Source organism: Otolemur garnettii, unplaced genomic scaffold (genome assembly GCF_000181295.1).
Source record: "Otolemur garnettii isolate 467f Iridium unplaced genomic scaffold, OtoGar3 scaffold00013, whole genome shotgun sequence".
NCBI classification, from domain to species: domain Eukaryota; kingdom Metazoa; phylum Chordata; class Mammalia; order Primates; family Galagidae; genus Otolemur; species Otolemur garnettii.
Window position 1 is genome coordinate 27,613,584 of NW_003852408.1, and position 26,689 is coordinate 27,640,272.

General features: G+C 39.4%; 1 protein-coding gene, 1 non-coding gene and 2 pseudogenes across 2 annotated transcripts in view; 1 reads left to right on the top strand and 3 right to left on the bottom strand.

Moving 5' to 3' along the window:
• ABI2 (abl interactor 2) overlaps positions 1-26,689 on the bottom strand; it is a 123,323-nt gene that overhangs the window by 44,701 nt on the left and 51,933 nt on the right. The window contains exon 2 of the mRNA XM_003785014.3: positions 23,802-23,969. Within this exon, the coding sequence (XP_003785062.1) occupies positions 23,802-23,969 (168 nt within the window). The remainder of the gene's footprint in view (positions 1-23,801; positions 23,970-26,689) is intronic.
• LOC105886514 lies at positions 1,468-2,807 on the bottom strand (annotated as a pseudogene).
• LOC111723630 lies at positions 10,299-10,405 on the top strand. Its single transcript, XR_002772130.1, has one exon. It is a non-coding gene; the product is annotated as a U6 spliceosomal RNA (small nuclear RNA).
• LOC111723599 lies at positions 10,489-11,275 on the bottom strand (annotated as a pseudogene).

A 26,689-nucleotide genomic window follows, 5' to 3' on the forward strand; every position in this document is an offset into this window, starting at 1 on the left:
GGTCCGGGCTGGGGATTCGAACCCACCATCTTAGGTGTACATGGCTGGCGCCTTAGCCGGTTGAGCTATAGGCGCCGAGCCAACAATGACATCTTAAAACCAACAGAATATACATGTATCAGAGCTCATAAGTGTCTAAATAAAGTCAAATTAAAACTAACCATGGTAGCAAAAATTATCATTTTACATTTTTTTTTAAGAAAAACTTGTCTCTGAACTTTTTCTGTACAGTTTAGATAAATTATGAGAACTGCTTTCCTTTTCAACTGCTTGGGGGAGCTATAACAGAAAAGAGAAGTATGCATATTGCATATTTGCTTATTTGCTTAATTTTTAACTCTAGAGAAATGGGAACTAATCACATTTTACATACAGTTTAATGAGTCATATTGAATCATTAAAAACAGAGGATAGGAAAATTATTTCATACTTATCAAATACGCTACAATTATTTTTGTGACAGAGTCTCACTTTGTCATCCTTGGTAGATAGAGTGCCGTGGCGTTATAGCTCACAGCAACCTCAAACTCCTAGGCTTAAGTGATTCTCTTCCTCAGCCTCCCAAGTAGTTGGAACTACAGGAGCCCGCCACAATGCCTAGCTATTTTAGAGACAAGGTCTTGCTCTGGCTCAGGCTGGTCTTGAACCTGTGAGCTCAGGCAATCCACCAGCCTCAGCCTCCCAAGTGCTGGAATTACAGGCATGAGCCACCATGCATGGCCTACAAATTTTTTTTAAAAATAAAATACAGCACTTACTTTTTATACAATTGGTTTTTGTCAGATCAATAAAAGGTGTATAAGAGAATGTAATCCTCTTACAACACTGCTTTATTCTCCTCAGTTTTTAGAAATGTACTTAACTTACTCAGAAATGAAACAGAAGAATGTAAACCTGACCAACCACAACAGAATTCCAACATTATTAACAAACTAGAATTTGAATTTCAAATGTTCACGGAAAAAATTAATAAATTCCTGGACGATGAAAAGCAGGAAGCACTGATATAATAATGTATACAATTCAAAATGATTACACTAGGCCGGGAGTGGTGGCTCATGCCTGGGAGGTCGAGGCAGGTGGATTGCTTGAGCTCAGGAGTTCGAGAATAGCCTGAGCAAGAGTGAGACCCTGTCTCTCTAAAAAAAAAAAAAAAATAGCCAAGCACGTGACAGGCACTTGTAGTCCCAGCTACTTGGGAGGCTGAGGCAAGAGGATTGCTTGAGCCCAAGATTTTGAGGTTGCTGTGAGCTATGATACCATTGCACTCTACTGAGGGTGACAGAGTGAGACAGAGTAAGACTCTGTCTCTTTAAAAAAAAATGATTACACTATCATTATCTAGGGCTTTCTGCAACTATAAAGTGGTGCTTATGGAAAGCATAACCCCCAGTATTAACATTTAGAAAACAGCCATCACCTTCTACATGTATTCTCTTTTTGCGTTTTTTTCTTCATTTTTCTTAATCAACACTGCTGTTGTTGCTGCTTAGCAAAACTGGTAAAAACAAAACTGTAATCATTGAACATAGCACTCTGCCAATCAAAACGTTTAAAGCCTTCAAACTTATGGAGCAGAGAAAGCACTGTGGGACATTTAGAGCTCTGATTAACAAACAAGGTGGTCACAAAATTTTCTGGCTTGAAAACTCCTACAACTTTCCTGATCAGGTCATCATAGTAGGTCTGACTTTAGTTTCTTTCAAAGCTAACATAAGAAAATTCTAGTTCTAGAGTGATGCGAATAGTCCAGTATGTTCCATCTGATTTCATTCCATTCATCAAAATACCCACAAGGATTGAATAATGTAGCATCAATGACAGAACCTGGTATTATGCCATGAATTTCACTCCTTTGCAGGAACACAATCTTTCATGTAGAACTGGTCCATAACTGCTCAGTCAAGCTTACTTATCAGAATTTTCTGGGTTTCATCCAGCTGATTACTTGACTCTGTGGGAAATCTAGACTACATAAGTACCAGTAGCCAGAATTCACACCTCCTATACAATATGCTGCTCCAGTTGGGAAGACTGCATTTAAAAATTCTATTTCTTGGGTGGCGCCTGTGGCTCAGTGGGTGGGGCACCAGCTCCATAGACCAAGGGTGGCGGGTCTGAACCCAGCCCCAGCCAAACTGCAACAAAAAAATTGCTGGGCATTGTGGTGGGCGCCTTTGGCTGTCATTGATGCCACATTATTCAATTCTTGTGGGTATCTGATGAATGGAATAAAATCAGATGGAACATATTGGACTATTCACATCACTCTAGAACCAGAATTATCTTATGTTTTGAAAGAAACTCAGGAGGCTGAGGCAAGAGAATCGCCTAACCCCAGGAGTTGGAGGTTGCTGTGAGCTGTGTGACACCACAGCACTCTACCGAGGGTGATAAAAGTGAGACTCTGTGTCTACAAAAAAAAAAAAAAATTCTATTTCTTCCTGGAAATTACAGTGTGGTGTACTCTTGGTGAAAAGGCTTCAAGAAATTCTTACAAGAATAAAAGAAGCTTTGAAGTAAGTGAAATCCACTATAATCCCTAGCAAGCTTCAACAGAAGAACCAGTGCTTTCAGCAAGAGGGTGGTACATGTCTTCAAAATGAAATGTCTCTTGGAGACAAACATGCTGCTTTCCTGCTTGTCAGTTTTTGTCATACCTATGACTGAACATTGGACATCCTTCAAAAATATGCCCAGAGGAGAATGCAAAGATCTCCAGATCCCTGGTTTGCATCAGGTTGCTGCCAGGAGAACCAAACCTCCAGCAACTTCTCCATCCCTTCAAAAATATGGGCAGATTCCATCACACGAGACTAGAGAACCACCCAACTACAGAAAGTCAACTAAATTAAACTTTTCTCCCACCGCTGCCACCACCACTGCAGATTATTCCAGCTGTATTACTAATGGTCAGGTTCCTTTTTTTACTATAATTTTATATTAACTTTTTTTAAAAAAAGGAATAATAAAATTTTCCCAGCTTCTTTTTGTGAGCAAAAGTTGAATGTGAGTCTGTTGGAAACAGAGGAAAATACAGTTCAGTCTCTTAGAGTCTACTGCTTGCCCATTAGAGAGAGTAGAGCAATTGCTAGCGAATGTTGCTGGCCATACTGTGTAAGCCAGATTTTTTATTTTTTATTAAATCATAGTTGTGTACATTAATACAATCATAGGGTACAGTGTGCTGGTTTTATATACCATTTGAAATATTTTCATCAAACTGGTTAACACAGACTTCACTGCATTTTCTCAGTTATTGTGTTAAGACATTTATATTCTACACTTAGTAAGTTTAACATGTACCCTTGTAAAATACACTGTAGGTGCGGTCCCACCAATTGCCCTCCTTTCACCCATCCTCTCCCCTCCCCTCCCTCCTTCTTCTTGGGCTATAGTTGGGCTATAGCTTTCATATGAAAGCTATAAATTAGTTTCATAGTAGAGCTGAATACATCGGATACTTTTTCTTCCATTCTTGAGATACTTTGCTAAGAAGAATATGTTCCAGCTCCATCCATGTAAACAAGAAAGAGGTAAAGTTTCCATCTTTTTTAAGGCTGCATAATATTCCATGGGGTATACATACCACAATTTATTAATCCATTCATGAGTCAATGGGCACTTGGTGTGGAGAAAAGGGAACACTTCTGCACTGCTGGTGGGAATGCAAACTAATACATTCCTTTAGGAAAGATGTTTGGAGATCACTTAGGGATCTAAAAATAGACCTGCCATTCGATCCTGCAATTCCTCTACTAGGTATATATCCAGATTTTGTTTTAAAAACAGAATTCTTAAGAGTGGGCTTGGTGCTCATAGCTCAGTGAGTAGGGCACCAGCCACATACACGGAGGCTGGCAGGTTCAAGCCTGGCCTGGGCCTGCTAAACAATGACAACTGCAACCAAAAAATAGCCAAGCATTATAGAAGACACCAATAGTCCCAGCTACTTGGGAGGCTGAGGCAAGAGAATCGCTTTAACCTAAGAGTTTGAGATGGGGTGAGCTCACGCCACTCTCCCGAGGGCAACATAGTCAAACTCTGTCTCAAAAAAAAAAAAATAATTCGTAAGGGTGTACATCTATGGAAAGTCAAAATAATTTAGTTTCACTATATTATGTTTCTAGTGGTGTACTCTAAAAGAATGCTAAGAAAAATCAGAGCAAAGTTACTCAACAATAGTGCTATGAACATTTTGAACCCAATGTAATTCTTTGTTGTGAGGGACTGTCCTGAGCATTATAGGATACAGAGAAGCATCCGCGCAGAAAATTGTAGCACTCCCCCACCCCAGACTTTGACAACCAAAAATGTCTGAATTGCCAAATGTCCCTTTGGGAACATTGGGAACATTTCCCCTTTAGGGAAAAACTTCCCTGGATGAGTACCAATGATCGCTAGAGGATGGACTAATTAGCTGGTCGTTACATTATTCACTCTCAAACAGCAACTGTTTCCAAACTTTCACAAGAGCTGATTCAAGATTAATGCTTTTCCTGATTGCCTAAGTATAGATGTTGGGAGTCATAAACTGTTTAAAAATGTCTACAATAATAAAGGTTAAGAAAACCTAAGAGTACTTGTATTCTTGCCATCCTCCTTACCACACTGGGTTGTAGTACAAGAATTCCTAAGGACAGTATCAAATATACCTGTAGAAAATGGCTATGATTTTATGTGGAATTTGAATAATAACTTGATGGCAAGCACTAAATGTACTCCATAAAAAGAAGAATTTGAACCAAATCTCTCCTAAGGTTTTCATCAAATACCTATTTCCTTTTTTAAATAGATTTGTCTTATAGAAAACATAAGCATATTCATATCAGAAAGAATGATATGATAAACACCCACTCATACCTATCACTCAGCTTCAACATTCATTAGCTTATAGCCAATCATCAATTTTAAGAGAAATTTCGATGGGGTGCAGTGGCTCACTCAGTAATCCTAACACACTGGGAGGCCAAGGCAAGTGAATCCCTTGAGCTCAGGAGTTCAACCAGCCTCAGGAAACGCAAGACCCTATCTCTACTAAAAACAGAAAAATTAGCTGGATGTTGTGGCAGGCGCCTGGAGTCCCAGTACTCAAGGGACTGAGGAAGGAGGATCACTTAAACCCAGGAATTTATGGTTGCTGTGAGCTAGGCTGATGCTATGGTACTCTTGCCTGGGCAACAGAGTAAGACTCTGTCTCGAACAAAAAAAAAAAAAGAGAGAGAGAGAGAAAGAGAGAGAAATTTAAGCTCTTTAATGTACATAATATATTTTTAAATAAAAAACATAAATACTATGGTTTTCTTATATCAAATTCACAACTTTTCAGTAATCATTACCTTTGCCTTCATAATATACTTTCATATTATAATGCTGGAATTAATTAAGTTGAATGAACTTGTAACTACAAGTTCAACAAGTTCAACACTTGTACTTGCAAAGAATTTTAATAGTAAGAAAGTATTTCAAATTTATCCTAGTTTACAAAGATACTAGTTTTATAACAATAACCTTATTAAGAAGAAGCCTCAATAATAGCACTCACCTATGGCAAGTAAAAAACATGTTCACTTAGCAAAGTAGACTAAAACTAATCCAAGCACACTGCTATTAATGGTATTACTGTTTGCTATAGATCCAGTTAACTAAAAAACATACCAAGAAAAATCAACTGCAATTGTGTAGGACTTATTCATCTCTTCTCCCATGGTTCCTTATCAATTAATTTCCCCATCCTTCTCACTGATTTTGCCAAGCTGGACTTGCATGCTGCAGGCTTCCCCCATGACACTTAAGCCAGACAGCGCCAAACCCAGGTTCCTACAGGATACCTTGTATTACCTTGAGATAATCATACTGACTCCAAGCCCCTTTGCAAGCCTGAACCCCCACTCCCACATCACCCTCATGAGCCCAAGCACATGCTCAGGCCATAGCAGATGACAGGAACATACTATATAAAATATTTTGTTTTAGAATTATCCATGCATTGTTGTTTCCCATTACCACAGACAATTGAGAGTTGATTGCTCTGGATAGCACTACCTCAAATAGTTGCCCATCAGAGTGGGAGAACATCTGCAATCAAACAATTACAGTGGATTAACTCAATTGGGTGTTTCTCAATATGTCCCAATTTTTTATTAGTAAACTGTTCTAAATAACCAATTAATTCTTTAAATTATAAATATACTTCAAATTATTCATTATTCATGAAACAAATCAGTCCCTAACAAACTGGGTAATTTTAAGTCATTCAATGTTTTATAAAGTAACATAAAAACTATACATAGGAAATTGATTAGATAGTATATAAATTCTACTTTCGATGTATAATTATATATAATAACCTTCAATGAGTATTTCCTTAATTTAAAATTGAGGATTTTAAAGCAAGGCTATACATATAAAGTTTTTACACAAAAATTACCCCACATGTTGAATTCTTCAGGGTTTAGACCCACCACTGCCTCTCAGTACCTAACTCTTGAGAATTACTTCCAATCCTTTTATTGTTTTGCAATCATACTTTTCCATCTCCTTTACTTGCTACCTGCTAAACTAATTCAGGGCTTAGCCCAGTAAGTCCTAATCAGCTCTTGAGAAGGTAGGATGAACACAACCTCTTAAAGTTATGTTGCCTTTTGATCTCTCGATCTTTTACTCTAACCCATGATACACTCAAATTCAGACAGTATTGACTGGTCTTTCTATCCAAGAGAAAAGTTGAGCCTGGCTCAAAAGAATTTTAGTTTACAAAGCCAGGCATGGCAGCGCATGTCTGTAATCTTAACATCTGGGAGGCTGAAGTGGAAAGATCATCTGAGCTCAGGAGTTTGAGACTAGCATGACCAAAAGTGAGATCCACCTCTACTAAAAGTAAAATCAGCCAGGCATTGTGGTGGGTGCCTGTAGTCTCAGCTATTCAAGAGGCTAAAGCAAGAGTGTCACTTGAATCCAGGAGTTTGATGTTGCTGTGAGCTAGGTTGATGCCAGAGCACCCTCACCTAGACAACAGAGACTCAAATTAATTAATTAATTAATTAGTTAATTATCTCATCAATTTTAGTTCACAGATTTATAAGAATTTTAGTTTAAATAATGTTCTGGGCTCGGTGCCTATAGCTCAACCGGCTAAGGCGCCAGCCACGTACACCTAAGGTGGCGGGTTCGAATCCCCAGCCCGGACCCGCCAAACAGCAATGACGGCTGCAACCAAAAAATAGCCGGGCGTTGTGGCGGGCGCCTGTAGTCCCAGCTACTTGGGAGGCGGAGGCAGGAGACTCGCTTGAGCCCAGGAGTTGGAGGTTGCTGTGAGCTGTAATGCCATGGCACTCTACCCAGGGGGACAGCTTGAGGCTCTGTCTCAAAAAAAAAAAAATAAATAAATAAATAAATAAATAATGTTCTGTAAACTTCTGTTTAAATTTGCCAGAAATAGACACAAAATAAGAGACACAGTAAACTGCACTTATCCTTATACTATGTTTAGTGTGTGTGCCTGTATCTAAGTATTGAACAAAATTAAATGTTTGCTCTGATAGCTATCTTGAAAAATATTTAATGTTAATTTTATTTCTGTGATCAATCGAAAGATCAAACTTTTTTTTTTTTTTTTGAGACAGAGCTTCAAGCTGTCCCCCTTGGTAGAGTGCAGTGGCATCACAGCTCACAGCAACCTCCAACTCCTGGGCTCAAGCAAGTCTCCTGCCTCAGCCTTCCAAGTAGTTGAGACCACAGGCGCCCACCACAAGGCCTGGCTATTTTTTGGTTGCAGCCTCATTGTTGTTTGGCAGGCCTGGGCTGGATTTGAACCCGCCACCTTAGGTGTATGTGGCTGGTGCCTTAGCCACTTAAGCCATAGGCGCCAAGCCAAGATCAAACTTTTCAGTTATAAAAGTTGATAGAATAACAGCAACCAAGATAGACAAAATGTCCCTATAACTAACCATCCCTAAAACACATACAGTAATCCTTACCAATCTATTCTAATACTGCTTTAAGTATATGATGAGTATGATGTGAATCAGCAAACAACTTAATATTATACTGTCTTTTTTTTTTTTTTTTTTTTTTTAGCCAGGGCTGGGTTTGAATCCGCGACCTCCAGCATATGGGGCCGGGGCCCTACTCCTTTGAGCTACAGGTGCCTCCCTATACTGTCCTTTTAATCCAAAAAATGTCTAATACTATACATTCCTAACCAATTCTGTCTTGTTTTTCAAACATTTGACATTTAGAAAAAATGAGTTTTTGCTTTGTTTTGTTGAAGTATTTCTTCCTGATACATAAGTGGCAGAGTCAATGGAATTCTCATCCTTAAATTCCAATTCAGAATAATTTGGGAAAGAGTTCAGTTACACCAGAGTAACAGAGGGTTAAAAATCAATGGGCACAGACTGAGGTGGATAGCAAAGCCAATAGTACAGAAAGAGAAGCAAATACAAATCAAGCTTATGTGTGAGAATCCCAATAAAAATTCAAGATGGAAAAAAACTCAGAAATCATCTAGTCAGTCCCATAAACCTTACAAATGAGAAAGTTCAAAGGAGTCAAATGTCACACAAGTCAGTACAAAAGCCAGAGTAAAACCTGAATGTTCTGATTCTTCCCTAGCCAATCCTACTCATGTTAGTTTCCACTAAAAAGGAGTAATGGGTTAGAACACTAGGAGACTAAAAGTAATAACAATCTTACCTGGGAAATATTAAAAAGAAAGTGATGAGAAAAGAACTTGAATACTGCAGATAACTATTACCTTCTACCAGACAGACCTCACAACTCTTGAAATGTACTGCTGTTCCAATAAACATGTGATCTTGGCTTTGACCTGACTGAACCTTGATTTCTTTGCTGCTTCAGCTCAGTCTTCTCTACAAACTCTCACAATCTAGTATTTTTGAACAAGCTATACAAAAATCGTGACTCAAGATAAGAACCGCCTGGCTACCTCTAGAAATATCTAACATTTTAAATAATAATCTAAAACATAATACAAATTTAGAATCCAACATTTAAGAAAAAATATTTTAGAGAAGACAAACTATGACTACATGCTGACGTGGCCCACAGCCTGTTTTTATACCACCCATAAGCTAAGAATGGTTTTACCATTTTTATTTATTTATTTATTTATTTTGAGACAGAGTCTCACTATGTCACCCCAGTAGAGGGCCGTGGTATCATAGCAACCTCAAACTCCTGGGCTCAAACAATCCTTTTGCCTCAGTCACCACACCATACACCACACCACACAAAGAATAATGAGACCATATGTGGTGTGGCCCACAAAATTTAAAATATTTGCCCTCCTGTTCTATATTAAAAAAGTTCGCCAACCCTTGCTTTAGTAGTTTTTACCGAGTATTCACTTCATAAACCAATAACATTTTCTTTTATACTACAGAATAATCTTCCAGTGTAAAGAGCAAATAGTTTACATATTCAAATGACTTTTTACATACAAAATTCTGTCTGTACATTAAACATAATTGAAAAAAATTTCAATCCTTAAGGCAAATGCTTGGAAATATATATACATTTTTAAAAATTTCCTAGACACAGCCTCTATCAATCCATTTCTCCTACTCAACCTAATATACTAACATATATTTTATATACACTTAAGAGTCATTGTAGAACTGTAGATCCCTTCACCTCTCCAAGTATTGCCCTCTAGACACCTAGTTCCAAATAAGAATGGTTCAAAGTATTCTTTTTTTACATTTAACTGGCACTTTATTCACACATATCTAACACATATATATACACTGAGAAAGGTTTATAAGAAAGGGTTTGTTGTTTTTTGGGGGGGGTTGTTTTTTATTGTAGGGGAATAAATGTGCTATGGTTCCTTTTAAAATAATTTTCTTAAGTAAAGATATGCTTTCATGACAGTAGAAAATAAATCTATTCACATACCTACCAAAGAAATAAAGTGTTGGTGCTACCTCCTAAGTTAAACATAACCTGGCAATTCTTAACTACTTCCCAAAAAGACTGAGGAGCTTGGTAAAAAAGAATTTTCCAGCTTCCAAATGATCAGGCAGAAAATGCAACCCATTAGCTATAGAATTAGCAACAGCAAACTAGCAAACTCCTATGCTTTTCCATACTAGGTACTGTACATAATTTACACACCACAATTCCACATTTAACCAATAAATGAGTTCCACTTAACCAATATAAACTATTAGGTCATGCCTACTATTCTTTTAATGGTTTTAGGCAAGTAATTGCAGATACAACAATATAAATGTTGATTTCCTAGATTTGACAACTGCTAAAAAGAGTTTTCAGTGCTCGCTTCAGCAGCACATATACTAAATTTGGAACGATACAGAGAAGATTAGCATGGCCCCTGCGCAAGGATGACACGCAAATTCGTGAAGCGTTCCATATTTTTCAATAATTAAACAAACAAAAAAAAGTTTTCAGAACTACATTAGATACTAATGCCCTACAGAGGCTAGGTCTTCAAAAAACTCTTCAGGTGGTATCCACTTTCTTATAGGCGTCTTCAACAAATGCTAACATGTTCTTAATCTGGGAGGAATTATGAAGAACATACAAATCCTTTAGAAGAGCATTCTGGTTTGGAATTAGTGTCAAAATTTCTTTCTGAAGTGTGAGTGCTTTGAGACTTTTCTGAGAAAGTTCTAGAAGAGAGAGTACACTCCTACTATCCATTTGAAGCACTTATTTTTGTGTCTTCTCTTCCTCTTCTACCTCACTTTCCAGAATTTCAGTTTTATTCTTTAGGCTCTGAATATCCTCAGTCATTAATTCTGCAGTCTCTACCATTTTTTCTATTTCTTCCTGCAATAATGCCAGACCTTCTTTATTAGCTTGCTCCCATGCCCTTTCCACATCCAGTAGACTTGACACATGAGTTAAATTGTTCAGCTTTTCAGGAGGGACTTTCAGGGTTTCACAAAGTTGTAGCAATCTTTTTCAGTAAGTTGAGATGATACTGTATTTATTCTTTTTCTCTACTATTGTTAAAAATTGTTATTATGACTGATTCCATTATTGTTTGCAAATACTCTCTGCTACTCTTTGAAAGTGGTTGCCAGATTTTTCTTTTGTTGGGTGCTATCTATCTGTTTTATTAGTATGCTTTGTTTGTCCTTCAGAAGACAGATGCTTTGGATGATTTTTATTTTTTTCCCGTGTTTCTAACCTTTTTCTCTGATAACTCATCATCAGTTTTTCTTTTTGAATTTCTTTTTAACTGTTGAGCCTTTTTCTTGGAAATATGTGATTTACCAGGCATCTCGATCACTGATTTCTCATGAACCCTTCTGGAAACCACGCTCAGGGTAATTCACACCCAAACAATCAACAGCTGGTTCAAAGTATTCTTGACACCTCTTAGGCCTCTGTTATTTCTGACCTATACACATACCTCTCTTATTTTTTTCTTATTTCGAGTCTCAAGCTGTCCCCCTGGTCAGAGTGCTGTGGTGTCAAAGCTCATAGCAACCTCCAACTCGGGCTCAAATGATCCTCTTGCCTCAGTTTTTTTTTTCTATTTTTAGTAGAGATTGAGGTCTCACTTTTGCTCAGGCTGTGTGAGCCACCACATCCAGCCTAAGAATAACTTTAAAAGATGACATTAATTAGACTGTCTTAATTAAATGCCAATTCATATGATACTTAAAAAGAAAATGTCCTCGTTAACTGTATTTCACATATAACCTAGAGTAGTCCCCTTGTTTCCTCCACTTTCTACCTTTTTCTACCAAAGAACTACAGAATTCTAATAAGAAAATACATGATTATCTATTGTTGCCATTTGCTTGTTATCATTTACCCATATACTCTCTCCTATATACTCCTAATAATAAAAAGTTGTCCCTTGGGGCAGCATCTGTGGCTCAGTGGGCAGGGCGCCAGCCCCATATACCGAGGATTGCAGGTTCAAACCCGGCCCCAGCCAAACCGCAACAAAAAAATAGCCAGGCATTATGGCGGACACCTGTAGTCCCAGCTACTCGGGAGGCTGAGGCAAGAGGCTTAGGCTGGGCCTAAGCCCAGGAGTTGGAGGTTGCTATGAGCTGTGTGATGCCACGGCACTCTACCCAGGGTGATAAAGTAAAATTCTATCTCCACAAAAAAAAAAAAAAAAAGAAAGAAAGAAAGAAATTGTCCCTTCTTTGTAGGAATTCTAACATATTAATTTCTCTTCTATATCTGCAATTTTCTTTTTATTTTCTTTTTCAGGTCCTTTCCCAATACTTTAAATGTGAAAATGTTAAGAACTTCAAGTATAAACCTTGAAATTCTCTTATCAGATTACCAATTTGCTAGACTCTCTCCCAAAGAAAACCAAGTTCTTCTATTTCATTAATTAAAATGTCACTAATTATTTCCTTCATGAGACCATTCCAAAATAAAATTTCTCTCTCACTGATTGAAACTTACCAATTCCTTTTTTTTTGAGACAGAGTCTCAGTTGTCCTGGGTTTGAGTGCCATGGCATCATAGCTCATAGCAACCTCAAACTCTGGGGCTCAAGCAATCTGCTTGTCTCAGCTTTCCAAGTAGCTGGGATTACAGGTGCCCACCACACCTAGCTATTTTTTTTTCTATTTTTAGTAGGGATGAACTCTGACTTTGCTCAGACTAGTCTCAAACTCCTGAGCTCAGGCAATTGATCCACTCACCTCAGCCTCCCAGAATGCTGAACTATAGACATGAGCTACTGCCCTTGGCACTTTTTACAAAGTAACTTAAAATTCCTCTAAATTGGTCTGATAAATTTTCAAATAGCAAAACTGTGAGGAAGACCTCATATATCTAACTTAGTTGTCTAGACTATATTTGGTTTAATAACACAAATTTGCTAAATTTTAGACTCTCAAAAACAGTCAATTTCAAAAGAGCCCTGAACTCTCAGGATTTATCAAAAACTGAGTGTGGTCATTTTGGGACTCTGTGTCTGCTGTCACTCCGCTGGCTAGAATAAACCCCATCTCCTTTTAAACACGGTGTTTGGGTGTTCATTCTCTCCATTGGACCTTGTCTTCCTAAAACATTTCTGGTTCCCTGACGAGGAAGCAAGACCACCCGAGGAGAGAACAGGCTCAGATGCACCTGGTAGTTCCTGCCAACCCTCTGGATACCCATGGGGGATCAATCAGCCTGGGCAACGTGAACCATTGAGTGCTCCAGGGACAGCAGCTTTGCCTCCCTTTGTGGACACCACGACTGGGTGGAGAAAGAACTTCCTCAGTGGATCTTCAAGGGGTCAAACACCAAGAGGAATTGGCACACAGGAACTGGCACCTATTCTGGGAGATGTCTGAGGCAAGATAGAACCAGTCAGGGCCCATGATATTTGAGTGGAAGAGGGGTCTGATCAACTCATAGGTGTTAGATCACCAGCAAAAAATGGTGAGAAGTATAAAAGAGAGTATAGGTATGGTGTGACTGAGACAGACACCAAGGGTGGGGTTCCCACTTCCCCTCATGAGGCCGAGGCAAGTGTGGTTCTAAACCATGGTACCATATGACACCGCATATAGCTAAGTGACAGTCTGAGTGGGAAACCAAAGCTACCCACGTTAGGAAATAGATTGGAATCGTGTTTGTGTGAGTGCCTGGAGATTGACTGAGATGGATAACAATAGGTGGGGCACCAACCCCCAGACCCCTTTCATAGGGCAAAATAACTGTGTGACTGGCCTCTGTCCATATCCCCATTTTTACCCTATCTGTGGCCCTGTTTTTACCCCATCTGTGACATGTTTGTGGTTTGTCTGAGGGAATGAAATGGGAAACACACAGGGGAAGCCCACCCCATTGGGAACTGTGTTGAAGCATTTTAAGAAAGGGTTTATAGGAGACAGACTGAAAACTCTGTATGAAGAGGAATGACTCAAATGCCTTGTTGTTCTGGTGATTGTGGTATTCTGAGATAAAATTGGTTTTAAACCTGTTATTAAAGTTCCAATGTTTGAAGATTATAAAACTGCCACCTCTGTAATACTTCTAAATGTGCTAGATTCGACTGTGAGCTTACGTTCTTGATTTTGAGCCTCTGAATTCTAAAGTCTAGAGAAGTAGCTATGGTGGGGCCTAAGGGGCATGATCCCCATACTTAGGCCAGTAGCTACAAGGCATAGTCTAGTCTACATGGCTCCTTCTTCCCTGCTCTAACTTTGCCCCCTGGCTATTCTGAGAGAAACTATATGTTCTGGTTTCCTACTTTCTGTCCTGAAATCTGCACCTGGTAAATCAATTAAGGACACAGGTCCTGTCCTTTGTAGCCATCTTTGATGCCACATGAGACTTACAGAGACAATGAAAAGACATCAGAAATGACGTCTATGTTGTGGTTTCAGAACATTTTTCAGTAACTTAAAACCTTAAACTCATGTTATATTCCATAAAAGATCTCTCATTTGTAAAATGTCATACTTTTGTTGTTTAGATTGTTTGGGAAACTTGAGCCTTTGTCAAAGAATAAAATTCTTGCCTTTTAAACCTTCTAATTATCAATTTAGCCAAGTGAATAATTAACTTCACAGTAAACTGTGATCCTCTTTTGTGAAAAGTAGTTTTTTGAGAGTAAGAAAAATCAGAAGGAAAGGAAAATGGCATTGAGTAAGAAAGACCTTGTTTGCTAAATTTGTCCTAAAGCAGAATGGTTATTTAAGAAAATGAAAGACAGGGCAAACTAGAAGGTTTAGAATGTTTGTAAACTGTCTGTGCAGGATGAGTAAAGCTCATAAAAGAAAATTTGTGAAGGAATGTGTATGTGATCCAGTTGACTATGTACTGCCTTTAGAATCTTTTGCCTGGTAATCCTGTTTGAACAAATTTTTTAAACCTTTGATGTTTGACAAACCTTCCAAAATCATAACTCTAAATTTGGTCTTTTTTAAATATTAAGACCACTGTAAGTCTGAGAAAGACATATTAGGCTTATTTGATATGTTAAAAATATATAGGAAGTATTGTCAAATATGAAATGATGGTTAATTTGCTATGGATTATGTTTATATATATGTTCTAACATTATAAAATATTGGTCTGTATTAGTGTATGTTATCAGTAATAATTTCAATTTATCTCAGAAAGTGCTTTTGTAACTAGCTAAGTCCAAAGTTTGTCCTTCAAGACAAAGTAGGAGAAAAGGCTGGTAAGTTCTCTCAAATTCAAATTTCTGATGACTTTGGAGATTAAATACCATCAGGCTAAAAGTAAACTTCTAGGACTTTAACTAGAAAGCTAACATACCCATGAGTATTACTAACTTCAAACAGAACAGAAATCAGTTACATGGAACCAAGCTGATTTGTTATGACTTTTTGTTTAAAATACTGGTGATTCTGTGTTCTGTTTTCCAGAAGTCAAGAAAACCATTTTCTATCTTGTAAGCTATTTGTAACTTTCATCAATGTATGTACTTATAAAGCAAAATCTGAAACATTATTTTTCTCTCTCCTTGATTTCTCTGGAATTTGAAAACCATTTTTAAGTATTCTTAATTTCTAACAATACAGTTACACGAATAAGTTCACTAAGAATCCAATTTGTTCTACAGGACACAATAAAAGACACTGATTATTTTACCAAGGCTTTCACTGGAATAGCCATTTTCAGAGGTGTCCAGACTGCATTAAGAAATTAAGTCTGACTTTATAAGGCCAATAAAAAAGCGCACTGGAAAGACTGGCCAGATACCTCTTCAATAACATTTCCTGATCTATGGTGAGTGAAGAATCATTTTCTGACAGATCCAGGAATCACAATTTGCTTTGGGACCTCAAGAGAAGAGGAAGTTACCCAATGTATATAGGTATCTAATGGCACAGATGAAAGCTGGGCTCATGAGAGGCTTTCAAGTCTAAACCAAGATTCCTTAGGTTCCCACAAAGCCAATTTTAAAAGGAAGAAAAGCCTAGATGGTTAATAATTATTCTTGCTGTACTTCATGCAAATAATCAGACCCAATATACTGAAAGTACAGTTTATTTTAGCAATTAAATACTATAAGTTAATTCTATATAGAGTTCTGCTATAAGTTTAGTGAGAAACTAGAGAGAGAAAAATGGTTCAAAAAGAAAAAACTATGGCCCACCTACCTTAGATTCCAGCCTTTTCTGCAATGCCAGCTCATAAAATGAGACACAGCTGTTTCAATTGTCTTTTAAATGGGACTAAAAGACTGGTCAAAGAATATAGAATTATATCCAGTAGTTACATTTGCTCTGAAGCCTTAAAGCTCAATAAAGGTCACCTATTGGCTACACAAGGAAAATTTGTGCAGTATTGAACACTATCTGCTTTGTCTATAGATACCTCAGGAGAAATTGGAAACTGAATCAAAATTTCCCAGTAAGTGGTGTGGCTGCACACCAAACTAATGATGTTCAGTGATAATCACTGAATTGCCCAAAACTTTGAATCAGTTCTTAAGCTAAGTATTATCTTAAGTATTTGCTAAGTCTGCAAATAAGAATACTAACATTCTCATTGTGTGAACCTTAGTCTCGAAATTCAGAACTTGTAGATGACTGCTAAATGGCTTCATTCTCTTACCCTGGACACAACCTTGGCTTCAACCCTGTCAGTGTAGAAAAGCCAGAAAGCCACAAAGATGCAAAGTGGCTGAGGTCATACAGAACCCAGATGAAACCCATGGCGATTTCTATGAAAAGACTGTGTGAAATATACAGACTGCCCAAACCGCTGTATGACGCTACAAAGGCGGGAGAGAAAGGACCAACAGAGAAGAAATCTAACCAACCAAATACCTTTGAGAGGCTAAAGGAAAAACTACAGGCAGCCCTGGAACTAGGCCTCCCTCGACTAGCCAAGCCTTTTGAACTATACACATCAGAAAGAAACAAAACGGCTAGGGGAGTGCTCCACCACAATGTAGGATTCTGGGCAAAACCAGTTGCTTATCTCTGTAAGGAACTTGAGGGAGTCTCAAAAGGACTGTCCCCTCTAAGAACACTTACAGCCACTGCCACACTGGTACAAGAGGCTGGTAAGTTGATTTTGAGACAAAACTTAAGAGCCTAGGTATCATACACATAGTCACTCTTATGAATACCACTCTTATGGCACCACTGGTTGACCAACTCAGACCTCACTAAATATCAAAGCTTACTGTGTAAAAATCCAAAGTTGGTTATAGATGCTGTATGTTATGAGGCCATGCACCATGCACTTAAGGCAGAGGCAAAAGAAAATGAAGAGGCTTCTAGGGAGATACTTCTACATTCCCCTCTTGGTCACCCTTGCCAATGTACGACATGCAACCAACACAATACTAAACAGGAACAATCCTGGCTGCCTGAAATTCAGTCCTATAAGGAAGCCCCTTTTGTGTGCAAATGGACTATACCAAGTTGTCCAGATGTGGAGGAAACTGGTACTTATTAGTTTTAGTCTACATGTACTCAGGATAAATTGAAGCCTTCCCTAACAGGATAAAGAGGGCTCCTGAAGTAGTAAAAGCAATGCCCAGAGAAATCATCTCACAGTTAAGGTTGCCACTCTGGATTGGATCTGACAATGGACTGACCTTTGTAACAGAGATAGTATAAATGACAGCCAAAGCCTTGAATATCACCTGGAACCTACATGTGGCACGTAGGCCTCAAAGCCCAGGCAGGGTAGAGCACATGAACAGTGCCATAAAAGCAGGAATTGGTAAACTCTGCCAGGAAGCAAAGCTTAATTGTGTATAGGCCTTGCCACTGGTCTTGTTCAATATTAAATGTACCCCTTTCAAAGAGGTCAGGGTAATCCCCTTATGAGAAAATAACAGGCCTCCACCAATCCTCCACAATTTCCCAGGGACTCCTAAAAGAACTGGGAGAGACTGAATTAAATAGGCATTTAGAAGCCTTGAGAAGAGAAGCAAAGAAAATCTCCATTTACATAATTAACTGGGTTGTTTAATCTTTTATGTCTGTACACCCTTTTTCTCTAGGGTACCAAGTCTGGTCAAGGATGGGAACCTGGTCCCCCTCAAACTAAGATGAAGAGACTCTACTCCAGCACCCTGACCACACCCACAGCAGCGAAGGTGGAAGAGATCCTCTCCTGATTCATCACAGCAGGCTGAAGAGAGTGTCACTGCCCCCATGGGGAGCAAAAACAGATCTGGCTAACCTCTACAAGGTGACTCTTGAGGTGTTCAACATGCCCTGCACTAACCATATACTACCCTATTTCCCCAAAAATAAGACCTACCCAAAAAATAAGCCCTAGCAGGATTTCTATGCATTTGTTAAATATAAGCTCTACCCCGGTAATAAGACCTAGTGATGGGTGTGATGCAGATACGCTGCATAAGCCACCCCATGGATTTTGGCACAGAGTGGTAAGGAAGACTGGAATACTTTTTATCTGCTACAGCTCCTTTCTCCAAGCCATTCGCAATTGCGAGGGTGCATGTGTGGTAACCACAGTCGCAGGCATCCTATTGCGTATGTGTAAATGGCTAGGGGAAAGGAGTTCACACATCACTAGCGCCAGCCCCACCAACAAGGTCAGCTCCCCCTGTCAGGTACCAGAAGAAGATAACTCAACTGTATTTGAATAAATGTTGATTGTTGTATCATACTTAATAAAAATAAGATATCCCCTGAAAATAAGCACTAGTGTGTCTTCTTGAGAAAAAATAAATATAAGACAGTGTCTTATTTTCAGGGAAACACAGTAGGAGATGACTGGTCAACGAACACATGCTAAAGCCAGAGGAAATTCCTCGTGGGACTTGTCTTGATTGGACTTTGGACTTTGGGAAAGGGGGAGGAGGAATGTGGTCTGTGCACCCACACCACTAAGATAGGACAACAGGTGACTAGCTTTTATGAATGCAAAAGCACCCAGAAGGGAGTTGGCACTCAGTATCAGACACAATACTCAACATGTGACACAAGGAAACGTGAAAAGTTACATGTATATTACAACCTCACAGAGCCCCACCACCACCACAGTACAATTAAGGCCTGGGTAGAAGACCTGAGAGGAGTCACAGTCCCCAAAATCTGAATGTTAATCCAGACCAGGGAAATAAGAAAGCCCAATCAGGTGAGTCTGAAGTTTAATGAAGACAGCAGAAGGAAGCAGGAAAGAAACTACAGGACAGATCAGAAATACCTCTGTGCCTTAGATTTCTTTTTTTTTTTTTTTAATTAAAGATAAGCTTTATTTATTTATTTTTGCCATTTTTTGGCCGGGGCTGGGTTTGAACCCACCACCTCTGGCAAATGGGACCAGCGCCCTACCCTTTTGAGCCATAGGAGCCGCCCTAGATTTCATAGAAAAGTGGTGTTAGGTCAAATGTGAAAGGTGAAAATGTATGACAGAAGGCATCTGAAACAGTGAGGACTGCACCAAAAGAAATATCATGCTCAAAAGAAAGTAGTGGAAACAAATTGCTCAGTGGGTCACTATAACCCCTGGAGCTAGTCTTGCAAATTAATAACCAAGTAAAAGTCATATGACACATAGTAAAGAAAAAACAGAATTGGCCAATGTGGGCTTGGCGCCTGTGGCTCAAGTGGCTAAGGCACCAGCCACATACACCTAAAGTGGTGGGTTCGAATCCAACCCAGACCCGCCAAACAACAATGATGGCTGCAACCAAAAAATAGCCAGGCATTGTGGCAGGTGCCTGTGGTCCCAGCTACTTGGGAGGCTGAGGCAGAAGACTCGCTTGAGCCCAGGAGTTGGAGGTTGCTGTGATCTTTGGTGCCACAGCACTCTACCCAGGGGGACAGCTTGAGGCTCTGTCTCAAAAAAAAAAAAAAAAAAAAGAATTGGCCAATGTCCCAGTACAAACTTGAAACGCATAAAGCCCTCAAAACCTGTGGGAGAGACTAGTTTTCAACTGTCAGAAAATTTAAAACCTTACTGGGAGTACCTGCCATCACCAGAGTTTGCTTAATTATTCCTTTTCTACTCCCACTAGTAGTCAGGGCTATACGTTGGATAATCGGAATAGATGTCAATAAAAAATCAACTGCACCACACGAATTCTATGTGAAACACTACTGGCTCCTACAGGAGCAAACTGATGAGACCCCAAATTAAAATATATATGGAGTCTCAAAGGTGGTAATGAGAGAGGATACATAGAAAAAGTAAGGAAGTAAGGTCTAAGAGAACAGAGGTCTTCTCAAGGAGGGCCCAAAGACATAGTTGTGAGGTCCTCCACCATGGTGACTCAGCTCTTAGGAATTTGTAAAAACTTAACTTCCTGGGAACCAGAAACTAGCCCTTGCTTTTACTTCTGCAAAAGCCCATCCTATTTCTCCAGCTTGACTCAAATTGACCACTGAGAAACGTACCCATGGGGCTGGAACTTTTTGACTAGAGATAAAAAGAAGATTAAGTCAGTCAGAGAGGCAGCCATTTTGGGACTCAGAGTCTGCCATCACTCCACTGGCTGGAGTAAAGCCCTTCCTTTTGGGGGAGGGGGGAGAGGAGACAGAGCCTCAAGCTGTCGCCCTGGGTAGAGTGCCATGTCATCACAGCTCACACCAACTCCTGGGCTTAAGCGATTCTCTTGCCTCAGCCTCCCAAGTAGCTGGGACTACAGGTGCCCGCCACATTGCCCAGCTATTTTTTGGATGCAGTTGTCACTGTCGTGAGAGAGGATACCCAAGAAGGGTGAGGTCTAGGAGAACAGGTCTTCACAAGGATACACCTGCAGGGTCCTCTCCATGGTGACTCAGCTCTTGGGAATTTGTAAACTTAACTTCCTGGAACTTAAGGAGTTCTGTAGAGGCTTGAATAGTATCTCCCACTTGATTCAAACTAGCCAATGAGAAGGGTACCTGTGGGGTAGAACTTTTTGACTGTTAAAAAAGGGAAAGACCAGGACAGTTAGGGAGCTTGGCCATTTGGAATTCTTCTACACCATAAGCTCCCAGCTGGTGAATAACGCCCTTCCTCTTATAAACGTGGTATGTGGGTGCTCTTTCTCTCATTGGGCCTCGTCTTCCTGCAACAGTTGTTTGGCAGGCCCAGGCTGGATTCGAACCTATCACCTGTGATGTATGTGGCTGACACCTTAGCTGCTTGAGCTACAGGCACCGAGCCAGCCCTTCCTCTTTAAAAACAAACAGGGGCCAGGCACCGTAGCTCACGCCTGTAATCCTAGCACTCTGGGAGGCCGAGGCAGGTAGACTACCTGAGCTCATGAGTTTAGGACCAGCCTGAGCCAGATCCAGACCTCATTTCTAAAAATAGCTGGGTGTTATGGCAGGCACCTATAGTCCCAGCTACTTGGGAGGATGAGGGAAGAAAATCGCTTGAGCCCAAGAGTTGGAGGTTGCTGTGAGCTGTGACGTAACAGCACTCTACCGAGGGCAACAAACTGACACTGTCCCCTCCTCAAAAAAAAAAAAAAAAAAATTTATCAAGAACGATAATATGCATTTTATTTTTTTTTTAATTTTGCTTTCAATTTCAACTGGCTTTCACTCATCTTAGTTTGAAGTTGTTGTTTTTGTTTTTTTAATTTTTTTTCTTTTCTTCCTTTAGTGATTCTCTTGCCCTTTGCCTCCCACATAGCTGGGACTACAGGTGCACGCCACAACGCCCAGATTTTTTTGGTAGAGATGGGGTCTCACTCTGACTCGCTCCAGCTCAGGATGGTCTTGAACCTCTGAGCTCAGGCAATCCACCTACCTCGGCCTCCCATAGCACTAGGACTACATGCCTGAGCCACCATGCCCAGCCAATACGCACATTTTAAGATTCTTTTTATTTCCAAAGAGTTCTAATAATTTAAATCTAAAGAAAATGAGGCTGGGCACAGTGGCTCACGCCTGTAATTCCAGCACTTTTACATGCCTTTGTTCAAGGATCACTTGAGTACCAGAGTTCGAGACAAACCTAGGCAACATAGCAAGATGCCATCTCTCAAAAAACTTTAAAAAAAAAGAAAAAACAAAATTACCAGTAATATGATGGTGAATTCCTGTGGGTCTTAGCTACTCACAACACTGAGGTTCAAGGATTGCTAAGAATTAAAAGCTAGAGTAAGCTATGATCATATCACTGCATCCAAGTCTGGGCAACATCTAGACTCAGCCTCTTAAAAAAATTGAAAGTAAATAGAATGTTGAATACTACTAAATTGTTCAAAGAACAGAAAGCTTTAAAGATTTCTCCTAAAAAAGCAAGCAGATTAAAACATTTTTCATTTTAATGTTTAAAATCATATTTTGCAATTAGTTTTTTAATACAGTATTATTTAATATGGCCCTAAAATATAGGATATAAGAACAGTTATGAAAACTATCACATACATGTACACATTCAACATTATGCAGTTACTGAGAATGTTTATGAAGCGCTTAAGAACATCATAAAAATACATTTGTTTCACTGCTAATTTAACAGAACAGAACCCAAAATTCTATGTCTACTATAATCATAGCTACACCTAAAAAAAACTATTTCTGGGCAGTGCCTATGGCTCAAAGGAGTAGGGCAATGGCCCCATATGCCAGAGGTGGTGGGTTCAAACCCAGCCCTGGCCAAAAACTGCAAAAAAAAAAAACAAACTATTTCCAGGAAAGTTATTACAAAGAAATATACCAAAATATTAATAGTGAAAAGCTTAGGAAGTGGTAAAGAGGTATTTTTTTCCCTACTTTTTTCTTTTTCTCCATTTTCATGCACATGACTTTTATAATGGAAAAAATCTGACATTTATTGTTTAAAGTTCTATACAATGAGGACCAGGTGCAGTGGCTCTCCCCTGTAATCCTAACACTCTGGGAGGCCAAGGCAGGTAGACTGCTTAAGCGCAAGACCTCATCTCTTTAAAAAAAAAAAAAAAAGCCAAGCATTGTGGCAAGTGCCTATAGTCCCAGCTATTTGGGAGGTTGAGGCAAGAGAATCACTTAAGCCCCCGAGTCTGAGGTTGCTATGAGCTATGATGCCACAGCCCTCTACCAAGGGTCACAAAGTTAAGACTCTGTCTCAGGAAAAAATAAAAAATAATAAAGTCCTATATAAGGAATAGTTTTATAAAGTTTGCTAGTAACTTAGTCTTTAATTATTGCAGTTATAATACCATCCCAGTTAACATAACTCCTACAAACAGAAAAAAATTTAAACAAGCCATCAAGTTATCAAAATCATGTTTTTAAAAAAAATAAAGAAGTATGGGTGGTGCCTGTGGCTCAGTGGGTAGGGCGCCAGCTTCATATACAGAGGGTGGCAGGTTTATACACAGCCCTAGCCAAACTGCAACCAAAAATAGCTGGGCGTTCTGGCTGGTGCCCATAGTCCCAGCTACTTGGGAGGCTGAGGGAAGAGAATCGCCTAAGCCCAAGAGTTGGAGGTTGCTGTGAGCTGTGACACCATAATACTCTATTGAGGGCAATAAACTGAGACTCTGTCTCTAAAAAAAAAAAAAGAAAGAAAGAAAGAAAGAAGTATGAAATCTGTTAAAATGCTACAAGAAACTGGACAAATTTTCACTAAGGGTTGATTATGTTACTATGATAACTGAATCACAATAGAATCCTTTAAAGTGTTCTTTCCTATCAAAATCACACAACAGAACATTGTAGGCTTGGTTTTCTTCTAGAGCTTACTAGCTCTAGAAGAGAACTAACACTACAAAAAGACAATCAATAAGCAACCAAAAAAATAAAAATTTTAAAAAACACAACCTAATATTGGTTTTCTATTTTCCAAATCATACATGTCAGTTAATTCACATAAAACCTGCCACCAGTACAGATAGCCTATGTTTATTATCAAATAGTTCCTCAAAGGCAAACCAAAAAATAGTGTAGTCTCACTTGTGAAATATGATTGATGGACGATTCCATCCTTCGTAGCTGGGATGCCTGGATATCCAGCATCTGCAGGACATTGTTGGCCAAGGTGTTTATCAGATAGGCAACACTTGCTAAGGATTGGGTGGTGTACGCTTTGGTTTCTTCAAGGGCTCGCTGCTTATCTGCTGACTAGGAAAAAAAACAAGCCAGTGATTATTAACTGAAAGAAAATCCATCTCTCTAGCAGACTAACCTACAAAGTACTCATAATTATTTTGTTGCTACAGCTACACAAAGTCAAAAATATCATGAAAACTAATTATTGATATCATGTAAAATCCAAAACTGAACTACTAACTGAATTCACAAATAAATTCATGTTGAATAAAGACATCTTTGTTCACATGCAAATAAAACTCTGAAGCTATTACTTGAAAAATGAGAGCCAATAGATATTTTGAGTAATGGTAACATGTATACACTGCTGGGAAAGGCAGCAATGATTTGAATATATAAATTCTGACATTCTTTTTTCTGCTTTCCTAGATTCATCTTTTCCTTTCACTCTGAAATATGAACTGTGGCTATGATATAATGTCTCATTGAAGTACTACTAATGCGCCAGGCATGGTGGCTCACGCCTATAATCTCAGCAATTGGGAGGCAGAGGTGAGTGGATTGCCTAAGCTCAGGAGTTCAAGACCAGCCTTAGCTAAAGTGAGACCTCATCTCTAAAAATAGCCAGGCATTGTGGCAGGCACCTGTAGTCCCAGCTACTTGAGAGGTGGAGGCAAAATGCCACAGCACTCTACTCATTCTCACTCAAAGTAAGACTCTGTCTCAAAAAAATAAATAAAAATAAAATTATAAATTACATACTAAAACTGTCATCACCTTGAGCGGTCATTAACTGTCCAAAATGTACTATGTCCCAAGTCTCTTCCATATTATACAGAAATCAGAATTAACCCTAGATAGAAATTTTTTCCCAGATGTGAGAAACCAAAGGAATTAAAATTATTTGGAAGAAAAAAATAATTATTTTGAAGAAAGAGTTAACAAAATAACCAAATAATACCATTTTAAATTAAAAAGAGTTAAGAATCCCTGTCTTAGTTTTTTCCCTTTCTTATTCCAACCCTTAATAATCAGTCTTATCGGCTCGGCGCCTATAGCTCAACCGGCTAAGGCGCCAGCCACGTACACCTAAGGTGGCGGGTTCGAATCCCCAGCCCGGACCCGCCAAACAACAATGACAGCTGCAACCAAAAAATAGCCGGGTGTTGTGGCGGGCGCCTGTGGTCCCAGCTACTTGGGAGGTGGAGGTAGGAGACTCGCTTGAGCCCAGGAGTTGGAAGTTGCTGTGACCTGTAATGCCATGGCACTCTACCCAGGGGGACAGCTTGAGGCTCTGTCTCAAAAAAAAAAAAAATCAGTCTTATCAAAGCTTAAATTGACAAGATAAATAACAACAAACTTAAATACTTTTTTTTTTTTTTTTGAGACAGAATCTCACTCTGTTGCCCCTGGTAGAGTGCAGTAGCACCATAGCTCACAACAACCTCAGACTCTTGGGCTCAAGTGATTCTCTTGCCTTAGCTTCCCGACTAGTTGAGATTACAGGCACCTGCCACACTGCCAGGTTAAGTTTTTAGAGAAAGGGTCTCACTCTAGCTCAGGCTAGCCTTGAACTCCTGAGCTCAAGCAATCTGCCTGCCATGACCTCCCAGAGGGCTGAGATTACAGGCGTAAGCCACCACACCAGGTCAAAGATAAATACTTTTAAAAATCAACATGCACTCTAGGATTCCACAACAGCTACTATCAAGATAGTCATATCTGTTTTATATTTCATTAACTGCTGAGGCAAATAAAAGATGTTAAAATTCTATGTCACTGCTGGGCACAGTGGCATACTTGTAATCCTAGCACTCTGAGAGGCCAAGGTGGGCAGATGGCTTGAGCTCAGAAGTTCAAGATCAGCCTGATTGAGACCCTGTTATCTACTAAAAATGAAAAACTGAGGCAAGAGAATTGCTAGAGCCCAGGAGTTTGAGGCTGCTATGAGCAATGACGCCACAGCACTCTACCCAGGGTGACAAAGTGAGACTCTGTCAAAAAAAAAAAAGAAAGAAAGAAAGAAAGAAAGAAAGAAAAGAGAACCCCCAAAAAGAAAAATTATAGCTCTTCCTCCTGCCCATTCACCCCTCCCCCCATTCAAAAAAAAGAAAGAAAGAAAAATTACAGATGACCACTTGTAGGTATCTACTCAAAAGATCTGAAAACTCACTAATACTCAAAAACTGCAGTCCCCAACTCCCAGGCCACGGACTGTTACTAGTCTGTTGCCTATTAGGAACCAAGCTGCATAGCATTACCACCTGAGCTCTGCCTCCTGTTCCACCCTTCATCCTTTCTCCCACCCACCCCCACCACCACTATCCCCATCAGTGGAAAAATTGTCTTCCATGAAATGAGTCTCTGGTGCCAAAATAGTTGGGGACTACTGCTCAAAAAGACACTTCTGTCCATCAATGTTCACAGAAGCAATATTAAGCGTGAAGAAGGGGAAACAACTTAAATGTTCATCAACAGATAAATGGATAAACAAAACGTAGTATATACATAGAATCTTATCCAGACTTAAAAAGGAATTAAATTCTGATTGAGATATGCTAAAAGCCAAATGGAATGAGAAGCTATTTGGGACAGATGTCTGTGCTCAAGAACTTCAGAGGTAAATGGGATATACATGGTATTTAAAGGCATGGAAATTCAGGCCAGGTACGTTAGCTCATGCCTATAATCCTGGCAGTTTGGGAAGCCAAGAGGGGAGAACACTTGAGCTCAGGAGTTCAAGACCAGCCCGAGCAAGAATGAGACTCTGGGCTCGGCGCCTGTGGCTCAAG